General features: G+C 45.8%; 1 protein-coding gene across 8 annotated transcripts in view; it reads left to right on the forward strand.

Moving 5' to 3' along the window:
• The window catches only part of ARHGEF9 (Cdc42 guanine nucleotide exchange factor 9), a 221,819-nt gene that overhangs the window by 185,209 nt on the left and 23,994 nt on the right, over positions 1–12,616 (forward strand). For all 8 annotated transcript variants that reach the window (XM_074882932.1, XM_074882933.1, XM_074882936.1 and 5 more), the window contains one exon: positions 5,339–5,470. In XM_074882932.1, the coding sequence (XP_074739033.1) occupies positions 5,339–5,470 (132 nt within the window). The remainder of the gene's footprint in view (positions 1–5,338; positions 5,471–12,616) is intronic.

Here is a 12,616-nt window from a genome sequence, read left to right on the forward strand (position 1 = left end):
ATGGGACCAAGAAAGGCTGGCCTGACTCTAGTGGCAGCTGATAAGTGTGCTGTGGCAGCCAGGGCGTGAAGTCTTAAGGAATTATTGGCAGCTTTGGCAGCTTTATACAAGTAATGACTGAGCAGGATCTTAAGGGAAGATTCTGATCTCACTGACTGCTGTAAATTAGAAATAATCCCAATCACTTTGAACTGTGTTCCTCTATAATTTGTAGGAACGTGATCTTGACCAAAAAGCCTGAATTGGACTGTTGCCATGTATGACTCACTTCTTTATTTTGTAACCTGAATTTCCAGTATATAAACAGACCCAGAGAGGTGCTGCCCCTGCCCACACCAAATTCTCTAGTGCCTTTTGTCCTTTCAGTTTTTAACGTCACAGAATGTAGGGCTTCCACCACCTCCTGCTGAGACCTTTCAATGTCTGAGAGCTCTCGTTGTTATGAAGTGTTTCCTGATGTTCAACCTCTATTTCCCTTCCCTCAGCATCATCCCCTTGCTTGTAGTTAAATACCCTCAGATCAAAACAGTGACATTTAAGAGCAGGCAGGCAAAACCGGCACACAAAGTTAGCTGGAGTGGGTTCAGAACAGCCTGCAAAGTCTTCTCTGGATCAGACTTCAAACAGGCCAGACTGAGCCCATCCTGGGCAGCCTTTACATGCTCAGTCCCTTCTTGTGCTTTTGCCCTCAGAGGGAGAATTACAGATCTCAAAGGTTAGTGGGTAATATCTAGATATATGTGCACACACAACAGTACTATAAAGAGATTATTTCCACAAAGCCTGTCATCATTTCTAAGTCCTTCAAGCCCCAATTTTGGCAGTGCTGTATTTATGGGAACACAAATGAGGCAGTAGGAGTGAAAGAGCGGTACATCCTAGCCTTCCTCTCTATGTCTGCTCCTGTGCAGCCTTTGCTGGACAGCCACTGGGGGAGCGTGTTCACCACTCTCCTGCCCTCCCTATGGGCTCCCGCAAGCCCATGGAGGCACGCTGGTGAGCATGCTGCAGTGCCCAGCTCGCTGCGGTGCTGCTTCTGGACAGGATTTGCAAGCTTGCCATTTGCTTGGGCATGACTGTGGTGCCCACTGCAGCCTTGAGTGCAGTCACACCCTTGCTGAGTGCCCATTGCAGATTATGTGGAGATGGAAAACAGATCTGCACTTTCACGCACCTCAGAATTGCTGTGTTTTATGCCTTTTCATACAGATCTTGAACCACATTAAAACAAAATGAAGCAGTGACCCCCTCAGCATTTCAGGCTCCCTCTCCAGCCCTCGTGGCAGCTGCCATCAATGCTTTTCTCCCTTTTAGCCCAGGTTTTTCTCAGAGGAGGGAGGCGATGTGGCACCCATTTCCTGGGAGGGGATCTGTGGAGGTCCCCGAGCCAGTGGCAGGATGTTTGGCACAGGGAGAGCCTTGCTCATCAGCCTGGATTAGTTTTAACTTGCTATTTAAACAGATTACTTTGGTTTATGTAGATATCTATATATTTCTACCAAAGATTCCCATGGGTTGCCACTTTGGCAGGTTTCAAGAGTATTAAATTTACATGAAGGGAAAAATATATATAATTGAGCAGTATAATGGACACTGTCTTTTAAAATTGCTTCCCATTCTTGTTATTTACAGGTCCTTTAAATCAAGACTTGGTGCCCTTAATTATGTAATATATAGTAGTTGGCCTCAGCTTAATATTATGTTACTGAATCCAAGAATGACATGAAAAAAAACCATGCATGCAACCAACGTACTGTTTTCAAAGTGAGGACAGCCTGATGAGAAATCCTCCTGGGAAAAAAATTGCATCAGGGACTGAAACAGATCCTTCTTTTTTTTCTTCTTCTCCCCCATCCCCCAGCAACAGAAGGTATCAAAAAGTGAGCCTGATGAAAAGGACAACATTTCTCTCGCTTTCCTTTTTCTGATCTTTCTGTAGCCCAGAGTGCTAATCAGCCTGTCAATCTCTAATTAAAGAACAGCAGTGTCAGGCAGAAGAGAGCCCTGCTCGCTGAATGTTAACTAGTAAAGGGGATTTTGTGCCCAGCAGTGACAGCAAAGAGCCATGTCAGGAGGTGGGCTGGGGTGCAGGGGAGCAGGTCTGACAGGCTGTTGAGCATTTCTGAGCCTGGGACAGCATCTGCTCAGGGATTGCTCATGGGAAGAAGGAGCAGGGCAGACTGGGAGATGTAACGTGCTGCAGCTCGCAGTGCCATTCCTTGTTATGTTGGTGCTCCAAACAGCATTTCTTTCATGACACTAGTAAAAACCCTTTGGTTCCTCCCAGTTCCTTGTTACAGAAAGTGATGGTCACCTATAGGATAATTGGAGGGGCTGATGATCGACATCTTTCCGTAGCAGCAGCAGCAGAAGAGCTGACCCTCTGCTGCAACAGTCAGGATTAGCCCTAGGACTTTATATGTCTTTCTAGTGCTGGCAAGCTTAAGGGAGCATGAAGCACATGTCCAGCCTAGATCTGGGTGACCTTCTCCTGCCATTACTGCACACTAAGTAGTTGTACTCTGCCTGTGACTGCATGAAGAACAGAGGAGTCAGCTTTCTTTTTGCTGTCCTTCGTATGTAGCAGGATGCACAGTGAAAACCCTTGATGCAGGCTGGGGAGGGCTGAGGTTTTTTATTATAGTCTTACAGGATACCTCAGGTTGGAAAATACCTCAGGAGGTCATCTAGTCTTCTCTTGGCCATTTTGCTGCTGTGCTCTGCTGAAGTCAGTAGGACATGTGACAGTTCAGAGTAACTAAAAGTTCAGCCTCTTCCTTTTTTAGCAGTATTTCTCTTAACTTACAGAAGGATATAGATGATCCAGCCTTTTTAGGAGTTGCTTGGAAAAAAATGGAAAAGGAAAAGAAAATGTTTTCCTAGTATTGTATAGGATTGAAGGGATCCAAGCCTAGGACTGTCTTTAGAGGAGGACTGGGAGAGGCATTGCAGAAAGCCTGCCTCAAGTCGGGACCAAGTATCAAGGCATGCTGGGGTAGTCATGTTAGCAGTGGAGCAGAAAAGCAAACGCTTCCCTCCTTGCCTGCCACCCTGCAACTGACCCCGTGAGCCCCCTGGGTAGGGACGCTGCACTAGCAGAAGATGGGTCATGCTGTTCAAAGAGTTGGTATAACTATGTCAGGAAAAAAAATGCCTTTCAAGGTTCATTGCATCTGCTCTAGGAGGCTCTTGCAACACAGCCACACTGGTGTATTACTGTAGCAGCTGAGGGTTTGAGGAACGGGCAGGGCCATGGAGATGCTGCTCTTGGGGGCTGAAGGCTGGCCAGCCGTGTGCTAGGCCAAAACTATTTGCAATATATATTTCCAAATTTGCTAACCCAGCATTGGAAAGAATCTATTTCTAGCCTATAGACTGTATATAAAAATTGTTTTCCCAACATAAAAAATGCAATACAAATCCTATCATTTCAGATCTGAATTTTTTTGTTTTATATTGCTTGCAGGGACTATACAGTCTGGATTCAGCTAATCAAGTAGAAGTGTTTACAGAGTCCTCGGTGTGTCCTCAGGCTTGAGATGCTACCAGAGGAGTAAAAGACAGAACTGGCTTTCTATTTTTAGCAGCCAGCCTCTTCTAGGCTCGCCCCCTCTCATAAAAGCTCCCATCCATAGGCTTGTGTGAATCTTCTTCATATAAGCTCATGTTTAGCCAGGAAGGCCCACAATTTCCGGAGCTGGTGTGTTTTCTTCAGAGGCTTCTCATTCAAGGGCTTGCTTATACCTGAGCCATCGCAGCAGCACATGGGTCCCTGGTTTCTGGCCAGGAGGTACCACAGCTGAAATAGGACCCTGACACCACACTCTTGAAACATTGCATGATGCACGGCCCATCCTTCTGGGAATGACCCTCTGTGTTCCTGGGAAGTTATCCCTAATTAGGTCTTCAGATACCACAGCCACAGAAGTGAGATAGAGAGGTGGATAAATACCTCTCTTAAGGCGATTTGAAAGTCTATGCTGCAGCATGATGATGCAGTGACTTAATGAAGTTGCTGTTGTCACAGGGCCCAGGGACTCAGGCAGTTGCTTCCAATCAATGCTGAGAGGTTAATTACACATTTACCTGAACAGCAGTCTGAAATCCTCACCAAGAAATTAGGAGTGGGGGGTGACTCTTGGTTGCTTTGGCACCTACAAGTGTAAGCAGTACCAGAAAAGTGTGTCTATCTAGATGTCCCCTATAGATGGATGAACCTTTACAAGCGGTTTGCTGAGGTTTCGGGATGGTCTTGTCCCAGAAATTGGTTCTAGTTTGGCCTCAAAGCCAGACTGCACTAGTTTCAGAGCCAAAAAAAAAAAAAAAAAATCTTTTCTCTCACTTGCTTCTGAATCTTGCTCCTTACATTTTAGCTGAAGTCATCCTGATTCCTTCTGTGGTGTTTCAGAGTGAGAGATATACTGAGATGCCCACAGGGCAGGTGGTGGTGAATTCACCCATTTTTAATAAATAGATTTTAATTAACTTTTTAGAAAGTCCAGCTCATCCCAATTAGTGGAGGCTGACTCCATTTGTTCTCTCAGAGAGTGGGAGAGCAAGCACTGTGTTTTCAAGACCATCTGCTCATGAGTCCTTAAAAAAAATTGGAGAGGAAAATAAGCATTAGCCAGAGGCAGAGAAAGGGTGAGGGCATTCTGGCAGCCGGCCAGGGAGGCCTTGCCAGCCGGGGGGGCTGGAGGCTGCCAGTGAAGCCAGGGTGGTCCTGACGGTTTCTGGAGATGGGGAGCTCTAATGAGCTATGGGAGAAGGGACTAATTGCCTGAATGAGTGGGAAGAGAGGAGACTATCTGGAGGGGTGAGTTTTGGCAGCCTCACAGGTGGGGAAATTGATATCCCAGTGTAGATGACTTTGGTAGCTGGCCTGAGATTTCAGGAGGGGATGTGCTTTGGGATGCTGTTTTAAAGTGAGGGGGTGCCAGGGGATTTATTACCCTGAATACGAAGTGGCTCTGTCATGGGCAGGAGGAAGGGCCTTTGCTCTCAGGATGCCACCAGCACCTGTAGCAAGATCCAGGGTCTGGGGGTACCTGGAGAGCAGGGAATGGGGACAGTGTCTGGAGCAGCTCTTTCCTCATTGCAATGGGAACTGTAATGACTGTGCTTTGAGTGTCCACACTTACTTCATTTACTTCCCTTCCTTCAGAATGATCCCCTATCTCCAGTTTCTGGACTGAAGTCAGATGGGGTGGCTTTGAGAGCTGCAGAAGGGCCAAAATCTTATTTGGTTGTTGCTTCTCCCCATCCTGCAAAGAGAAGCGTATCCACTGCCCTGGCTGGGAGTGGCGGTTCACTCGGCCTCGTTCTCTGTGCCCTCTAGGGAGATGATATCTTGGACCGCAGCTCAGAGTTGATCTACACGGGAGAGATGTCCTGGATTTACCAGCCTTATGGACGGAACCAGCAGCGTGTTTTCTTCCTCTTTGATCACCAGATGGTTCTCTGCAAGAAGGTAAGGACATCCAGGGAGAAAACAGCATGGCTAAGGACATGCTGTGGACAGGCTTTCCAGTCCAAAGTGGTTTTTAGGGCAAGGTGGCTGTTTGCTACACGTGCAGAAGAGGACATGGATAGCACTGAGGAAGGGCAATCCACGTGCTAGAAATACTGAATTACAGGATGGTGAGTATACTGTGATAGAGGGATTTTTATGCTCGTAACAAATCCAGCCTCCGCTTGTTCATTTCATGCCTTTTTCTCATGTGCCCCTTGTTTGGCTTGTTGCCTCTCTTCTACTTTTGGGTTTTGGCTGCAGCATGTGATCTGGGATTAGATAGCCCTAGAATTTCTATATGAACTATGAAGCCTGGCGCTTGGGCAGACAACTCAATTATTGCATTAAAATGATGATTGTTGCCTCTCAAAGATATATCAGGCAGCAGCCTGGTCTGTAGCAGGGTGTATGTGCTGTCACTTGGTGAAATGCATTTTAAACCTCATCCTCATGTAGCTGCTGTGCTGGATTTTGTAGGGCATATCTCTGCCATGAAACCCATCATGCAAGTAGAGAAAGGTAGCGAAGAATACTGATGCTAATGCGTTGTAGTATTAATAGCAGCAGGTGAACTGCATTTCAGAGCAACTGTGTTAAGCAGCAGTATCATAGCTGTATTGCTGTAGTCCCGCTAAAGTGATCCCAGCTCATTAACATCACAACTGTTTGAAGTGAGGTGACAGAGCTTATAAGTCCTGGGTGCTTCTGTCTTCTGAGAGTGGGATTCATTGACATTTGCACTGCAGCTACACAGATAACTGTGCAGAGGGAGTCTCCTGGACCAGCTTCAAGTGGGAGCGAGGGCGAGCTGCAGACATCTCTGGCCTAGCACACCAGGGCTGTGTTCCTGTCACATCTCATATGCTAAGGAAAGGTTGAGCAAGACCCACGCCATGTGGCAACCCTCCGAGGAGTGCCCTGCCTGCCATAGGAAGCGACGTGGGTGGGGGCGTGGGTGGCTCCTGACTCACCACGGCATCACTGCCCGCTGCTGCGGTATGCAGAGCTGCGGCCTGTGCAGTTCAGTGGGTGGCAGTTTCTTCTCCTGAGTCATGGTTGACTGAAATTTTGCCTTCTGGAATGCATGTGCTTATTTTTCCCCTCCTCGATGCTGTGCCTTTTACTTCTTTCCCAGCTCTGTAAAAAAAAAATAACCACAGAGCAACAATAACAAAGTCAGATGTTCAGAGAACTGTCAAAATGAATCTGGAAGTACGCAGCTGAGTTTAATTTTTAATCTTGACCTCCTACACTTTGATTGTGACCCTGAATTTCTGATTCGTTAGGCAGCATCCAGTTTGGTTTGCTCTGGGTCTGATCCAGAGAGGTATCAAGCATTCCCTTAACTCCCAGGAAAATCAGAGCTGGGATTTCCATGGTCATCAGTATGAGTGGAGAGCGTTCAGCAATTCACAGCAGTCTGTTGGGGGCTTGAAAGGTTGTATCAGTATGCAAACAGTGTTAGTGTGACACTGTCCTCTTCCCTTGTGTATTCAAAAGGCATTTTGTGGTGTGTGAGTGTGGCAGTGCTGCACAAGGGATGCCTTCACAGGAAAATGCCCTGTGGATTTCAGCTGTCTTGGAGACAGCACAGTGCTCTGGGTCTTCCTGGCAGAGATTGCCTCCATGTCAGGATCTGGCAAGGTCTTCTGCCGCTAGCTGAGGTCTTGTGGGACTGTGTGCCCACTGAGCTTTAGGGTGACAAGGCAGAGGGTGGTAACCCATCTGGTGAGTCCAATATCAGTATCTGGCGAGCCAGATATCCTGAGAGGCTCTAGAAGACAAGCATATATTTCAAACAATATCTCCCACTCCTCCAGATCTTCATTGCGGTTATCTGCACATCATCCTCACCTTCATTACCTGTTGTCTGCCTGGTAGATGTTTACAGCTGCAACACCTCTATGCTTTTGAATCCCCTAGTAATGTATATGGGTTCTGTGGTTTGACAGATACTGATACATGAGTTTCTGATGGAACAGATACAGTTCGATATCATAAGCTCTGTGACAGTTTTGGATGTTGGTATTCTCTGTCATTCCCTTTGAACTCCATTGTCAGCAAAACTTGTTACACAGTGGGCTGACATTGCAAAGACTGTCAGATTCCTGCTCACTGGTTCGTGTGATGGAAGATGAAATAATTTCTATGTGGCAAAACTGTCTGGAATCAGCTTCATGCCAATAGGCTAAGGTGAGGTGTTAGTGACATTTGCTGATACCAGTAGATGCATGTTAGGTCCAGGAAGATGGTATATGAATTCTTCCAGTATCTGGAAAAGTGCTGGTGAAAGGCAGTTTTTCTTTTGCTACAAAAATTTCAGCGCCATTCTGCTTCTAGCCAACCAATGTGCTGGATATATCAGTCCCAAGAGAGCACACTGCTAAATACAGGCCCTCAACCCCTGTTTCTGTCTGTATTGCAAGCTGCTGATCTTTTGGGCAGGCTGTATTGCTGCTGAACCCAGGCAGAGTATTAAAAAAATTCTATTTATAGCCAAGGTAACAACTCATTTTGTACCCATTATTTAAGGTGAGTGCTGTGTGCAAAGTAACATGTCGTCCCACCCCTGTGTAAGTTTGGGTTTCTTCATAGCAGTTTGCTATCAGCCAGTAAACAATTAGGACTGCTCCAGTTCAACTGCTCTGTGTCCTTTGTGTGCCTCTAAAGACAAGGCACAGTCCACATACTCTAAAACCATCTTTGTTTCTACCATTCATCTGTTGGATCAGGTGTGGTCCATCAGCTTTTCAGGCAGATGGCCTAGGAAGGCTTCAGCAGGACTCCTGTCATGTACTACCAAGAATTCCCATGTTTCTTTTTCCTGCTGATCCACCGAGTGATGCCTTTGCCTAAGGAGTAAGGTCTGTTGTCTATGGTGGTATTTCTAGTATCCAGCTATCTGCTTTCAGCAGCACTTAACATATTTCCAAATAAACCCTTGTCTGCTTTGAAGATGGCCTACTTTCCAGAAGCTTTGCCATCTCTTTCTGTTGATGTCTGAAAACGTTTCAAGGTTACGGGGCCTTTATTTGTTGGACATCTGGACAAGACGTTTCTGTGAGGGAGGATAACTCTCAGGGTGATTCTTCTTGAGATTATCACCTAGTTGTTCCCCTGCTTGATATGCCTGCAGAAGATCATCAGTAATGCCAGGCCAGCCGTCTGACAGACAGGAGCTCACTGATCAACATTCACTGTATTTATTAGTTATTCCCAAATATTTCAAGCAAGGTACAGCATCTGCCTGGCCTTTTGAAATTGCAGGTGTCCACCGATCTCTTCAGGTTGGAATTACCCCCTTGTATCCTATTGCTCACTCGTCTTACAAAGGTGATCTGCTGCTCAGCAGATGGGTAGGATGGACTGAGAGCTGCCGGTGGGAGCAGCTCCTTGAACATGAACATCCTTGTTATCTTCCCACTGGCTCCATCCCCTAGGATTTTTCCAAGGGCTTTTGCAATGTGAGCTGAGCCAAGGGTCTGTCTGCCAATGGGCATATGGACAGCTGGGTGATTACCTGGTTGATGGTTTGTTTGCATGCAAAGAACCAGGTACTAGTATAGTCATTAATATGACTATATTGAACTGTATGACTATATTAATATGACTATAATGAACTGGTCTTTAATATAGTGCATCTGTCAGGAAAGGAGTGATGGCACTGGTCAGATCCAGCGGCAAAGCTCCGACCCTTCCCTGGTTGTCAGTGTAAGTTCCACCTCCTCAGACTGAGAAATCCCGAATGCATTTCCATGGCCACCACGTCTTGGAGAACTGACTGGACTTCAGAGACCTAGTTTGTGAAAATGAGTAATTATAAAGGGCTGCATTCAAATGTGCTTGACAGATGTTATCTCCACCAGTATGGGTATATTTAAGTCTTTCTTCCAAGCAGGAAGCTTGCACTAAGATTTACAAGGGCTGCATGAATAAGAGCAGTAGGAGCAGGTGGAGAAGCTGACACAATGGCAGCCGGCTTTCATTTCTGGCAAACACCTTGCAAAGCAACTTGTGTGGGAAAATTTTCACAAATAAAAATGGTTTCTGAGCTTTACATATACATTTGGCTTAGATTTTCCCATCAGAGGCAGCACTGGTCACTTTCTTAATATCACCGCTGAATTATTTTCTGGTGCTAGGAAAGGAGAAGTTTAATCAGAAGAAATGGCCATGTCAACCATTTCAGTGTTAATAAACTGAGTGCTGAAATACCAGGGAATGTAGGTAGGTACTGCAGAACATATCCAGAACCTGTTACAAAGAGGAGCACTGAGTTAGTTCCTGATAAACAGCCACTGGGATGGCTCCTGATTTAGATTTTCTTAGCAAGGCTGGGTAACTTTCAGCTATTGGGTTAATGTTGAACTCCCCTAATGAATTTTCTGCCTGGGTTTCCTGAACCAGATGTTGCAACATTGCAGTGTGCATGAGTACAAAGTGGTGCTTTCTTCAGAAGAGACTGTCGGTTGGTTACCGTAATGCAAAAATGCTTTTGGGAAAGGAAGAAGGGAATAAACTGTGTAGGAAGCAAGCACTGGCCTCAGTTTGCCTTACCATATGTCTGTTATCAGGAAGGAAGAATACATTCCAGTATGCTAACTGTAATTACCAAAAAATTAAGTCAATCCTTGATGATGGTAGTATTAAAAGATGTTGTCTTAAAGGCACAAGGTCTGTTTTTCTTATCACCCTGAAATAGAGAGAGTGTGACATAGAGATGCTTTAAATTTGCAAATCGTAGTACTTACTATGCAGGACTCTGACACGCAGTATTAATTATGATCATAGCTTGTTATGTTGGGGGATGCTCAAGGTGCTTATCATGTAATAGATGAGGATCTCCTTTTTTCTGTGCTTGGTAATAGTTTGGATTTCCCCAACGGGCTCAAGAGCGCTGTGGCATTAGGCTGGAAATGACAGTATAAAGTCTGAAGGGTTAACCAAATTTCTGCACCAAATTATGCTTTGCTTTCACCAGTGGTCGAACAGTCCTTGATGGGGCTCCGTGTTTAGTGTTTTCTGACAGCGCGAAAGATCAGTGACTGCATGAAACACATTTAGTTTTCGTTTGCACTTTTTTTGTGTCTCTTGTAATCAAGAGGCAATGCGAACTCCAGCTTGTGGTTTATTGCTATTGCTGTCTTCCCTTGAGCTCTCAGAGCAAAGCAGGTTGGATGAGAAGCAAAGCGAGACCAGTTTAATAGCAGTAGCCAGACAGCCAGAAATAGCTGTGCTATAGGAGATAGAGTAAATAAAATAATGCTGTCAAACTCCACTGCAGTTCAGGTTTCCAAATGAGAAGATAAAAGAGACATTTCTGAGCCCTTTTAGTGTAAGAAGGTCTAAGAGTTCCTATATCACTTCTGTTAAAAACATTGAGGTAATCTTTTCACCAAAACAACGGCCCTGCTATTATTACAGGCTGAATAGGTCTCACAGGGCTAGCCGAAAATCTTGTTTGCAAACACAGAGCAGCACTGGGACAATTCTTATTACTTAAGTGGCTTTTTGCCCCGCAAGGAACAGTGTTTGACTGTTGCAGCACTTCCCACCCCTTCTCTTTTCCCCCTAGTAGCGCAGATCTCCATGAAATGCCATGTTTTGGGTCCAGCCTGTGTCCAGCTTGCAGCAGGGTGGGAAAATGGGTCAGGCTGTGTTTCAGTGTTTTCAAACAGCAGCTTGGTAGAGGCTTGGTGGTGTGCTGCACTGACAGGCAAGGCATGCTCCTATTTGAGCTGGTGAGATGAGATGAGATTAGATGAGCATGAAGATGACCAAAGGAAATACACTGGCTTGGTCACAGCCCCAAAGCAAAGTCTAAAATGAAGTTTTTGGAGAATAATGTTTCCACAGCCCCACTGATGTAGCCTCACATTCATGCCCAGATGATCAGTTGGTGCTGTCTGCAGACAAGAGGTTTCTGTGGGTCCAGACCATAGAGCATGGCAAGGAAGTTTGATCCTCCTGTCAGTCTCCTTGGCTAGCAGATAGTTGAACATGAAGGATGAATTTTAGCAATTGACAGTATATATATTAAAAACAGTTATGAAAAAGTACTTTATAGCTTTCAGATATGGCATATTCAAGAAAAGAAAACATTCCTTTATATAGTCAAAATAGCCCTGAATGCATTTGCTCGGTGATCCTTTTGCAGGGATGTTGCCAGTTATGTGCCCTGAGCGCAGTTTTGCAGGACTCGTGCTAAGGGGCTGCTCTGACTGGAGGCAGAAACCTGCAGCAACCTGCTGCCCTTCTGCTGCTCAGTGTGCAAGAGAAGAGAGGGGAGGGTGGACTCGAGAGGTGGGATGCAGGAGGTGCAGGGGAAAAAAACCTCAGGGTCAGCCAGAGGAGCCAGCTGGAGGAGGGCGGGAGAAGGCTTTAGGTTGCTAGTTGCTAATTGAATGGTAAAATCCAGAAAGGGCTGAATTTGGAGTCCTTCACAGTCTGTTTTCTGTTCTGGACAGGAAACAGGTTTAGCCTACTCATATAGCCATACAGATATGCAAGATGCTATACAATATACTCTGTTCCTAATTTATCGCTCCTGTGATTGCAGTGGGTGTAAATTTGGTCCACAAGCGAAACCTCAAGAACTGAAAATCAAACCCTCCTCCTGCTGTGGCTTTTCAGCAGCACAATTTTAAGCCCCTGTGAACAAACTGGAGAGACCAGAAAAGCTGAGTGACGTGTCTGCAGAAGGGTTTCCCGTCTCTTCCTGTTATTAGTTCTTTGGAAATGCACTCGCCCTTTCCTCACTGCTTCACAGTCAATGTGACGGGGCTTGAGGTGGAACAAGGCATCAAAATGCCACTGATGTTCCACCAAATACATTGAACGAAAATAGCATTTCCACATAAATGCTTTCAACTCCAGTCCTCCCCCACTCGGATCCCACACTGCAGCTTCATGGAGCTGGCAAGGATGAATCAAATGTCTCTTTCCAAACTCAGGAGACAGACACTGCTGAATAATTTGGCAGGAATCTGCCGACCTCCCCAGCACAGCTGTCCTTGTGCAAGGAGTTACGTAAACTGATATCGCAGAGATTTCAGCTCCCCTCTTCCCATCGTGGCCCCTGGGGAAACTTGTAACAAACAATTT

This window comes from Strix uralensis, chromosome 13 (assembly GCF_047716275.1).
Source record: "Strix uralensis isolate ZFMK-TIS-50842 chromosome 13, bStrUra1, whole genome shotgun sequence".
Taxonomy (NCBI): domain Eukaryota; kingdom Metazoa; phylum Chordata; class Aves; order Strigiformes; family Strigidae; genus Strix; species Strix uralensis.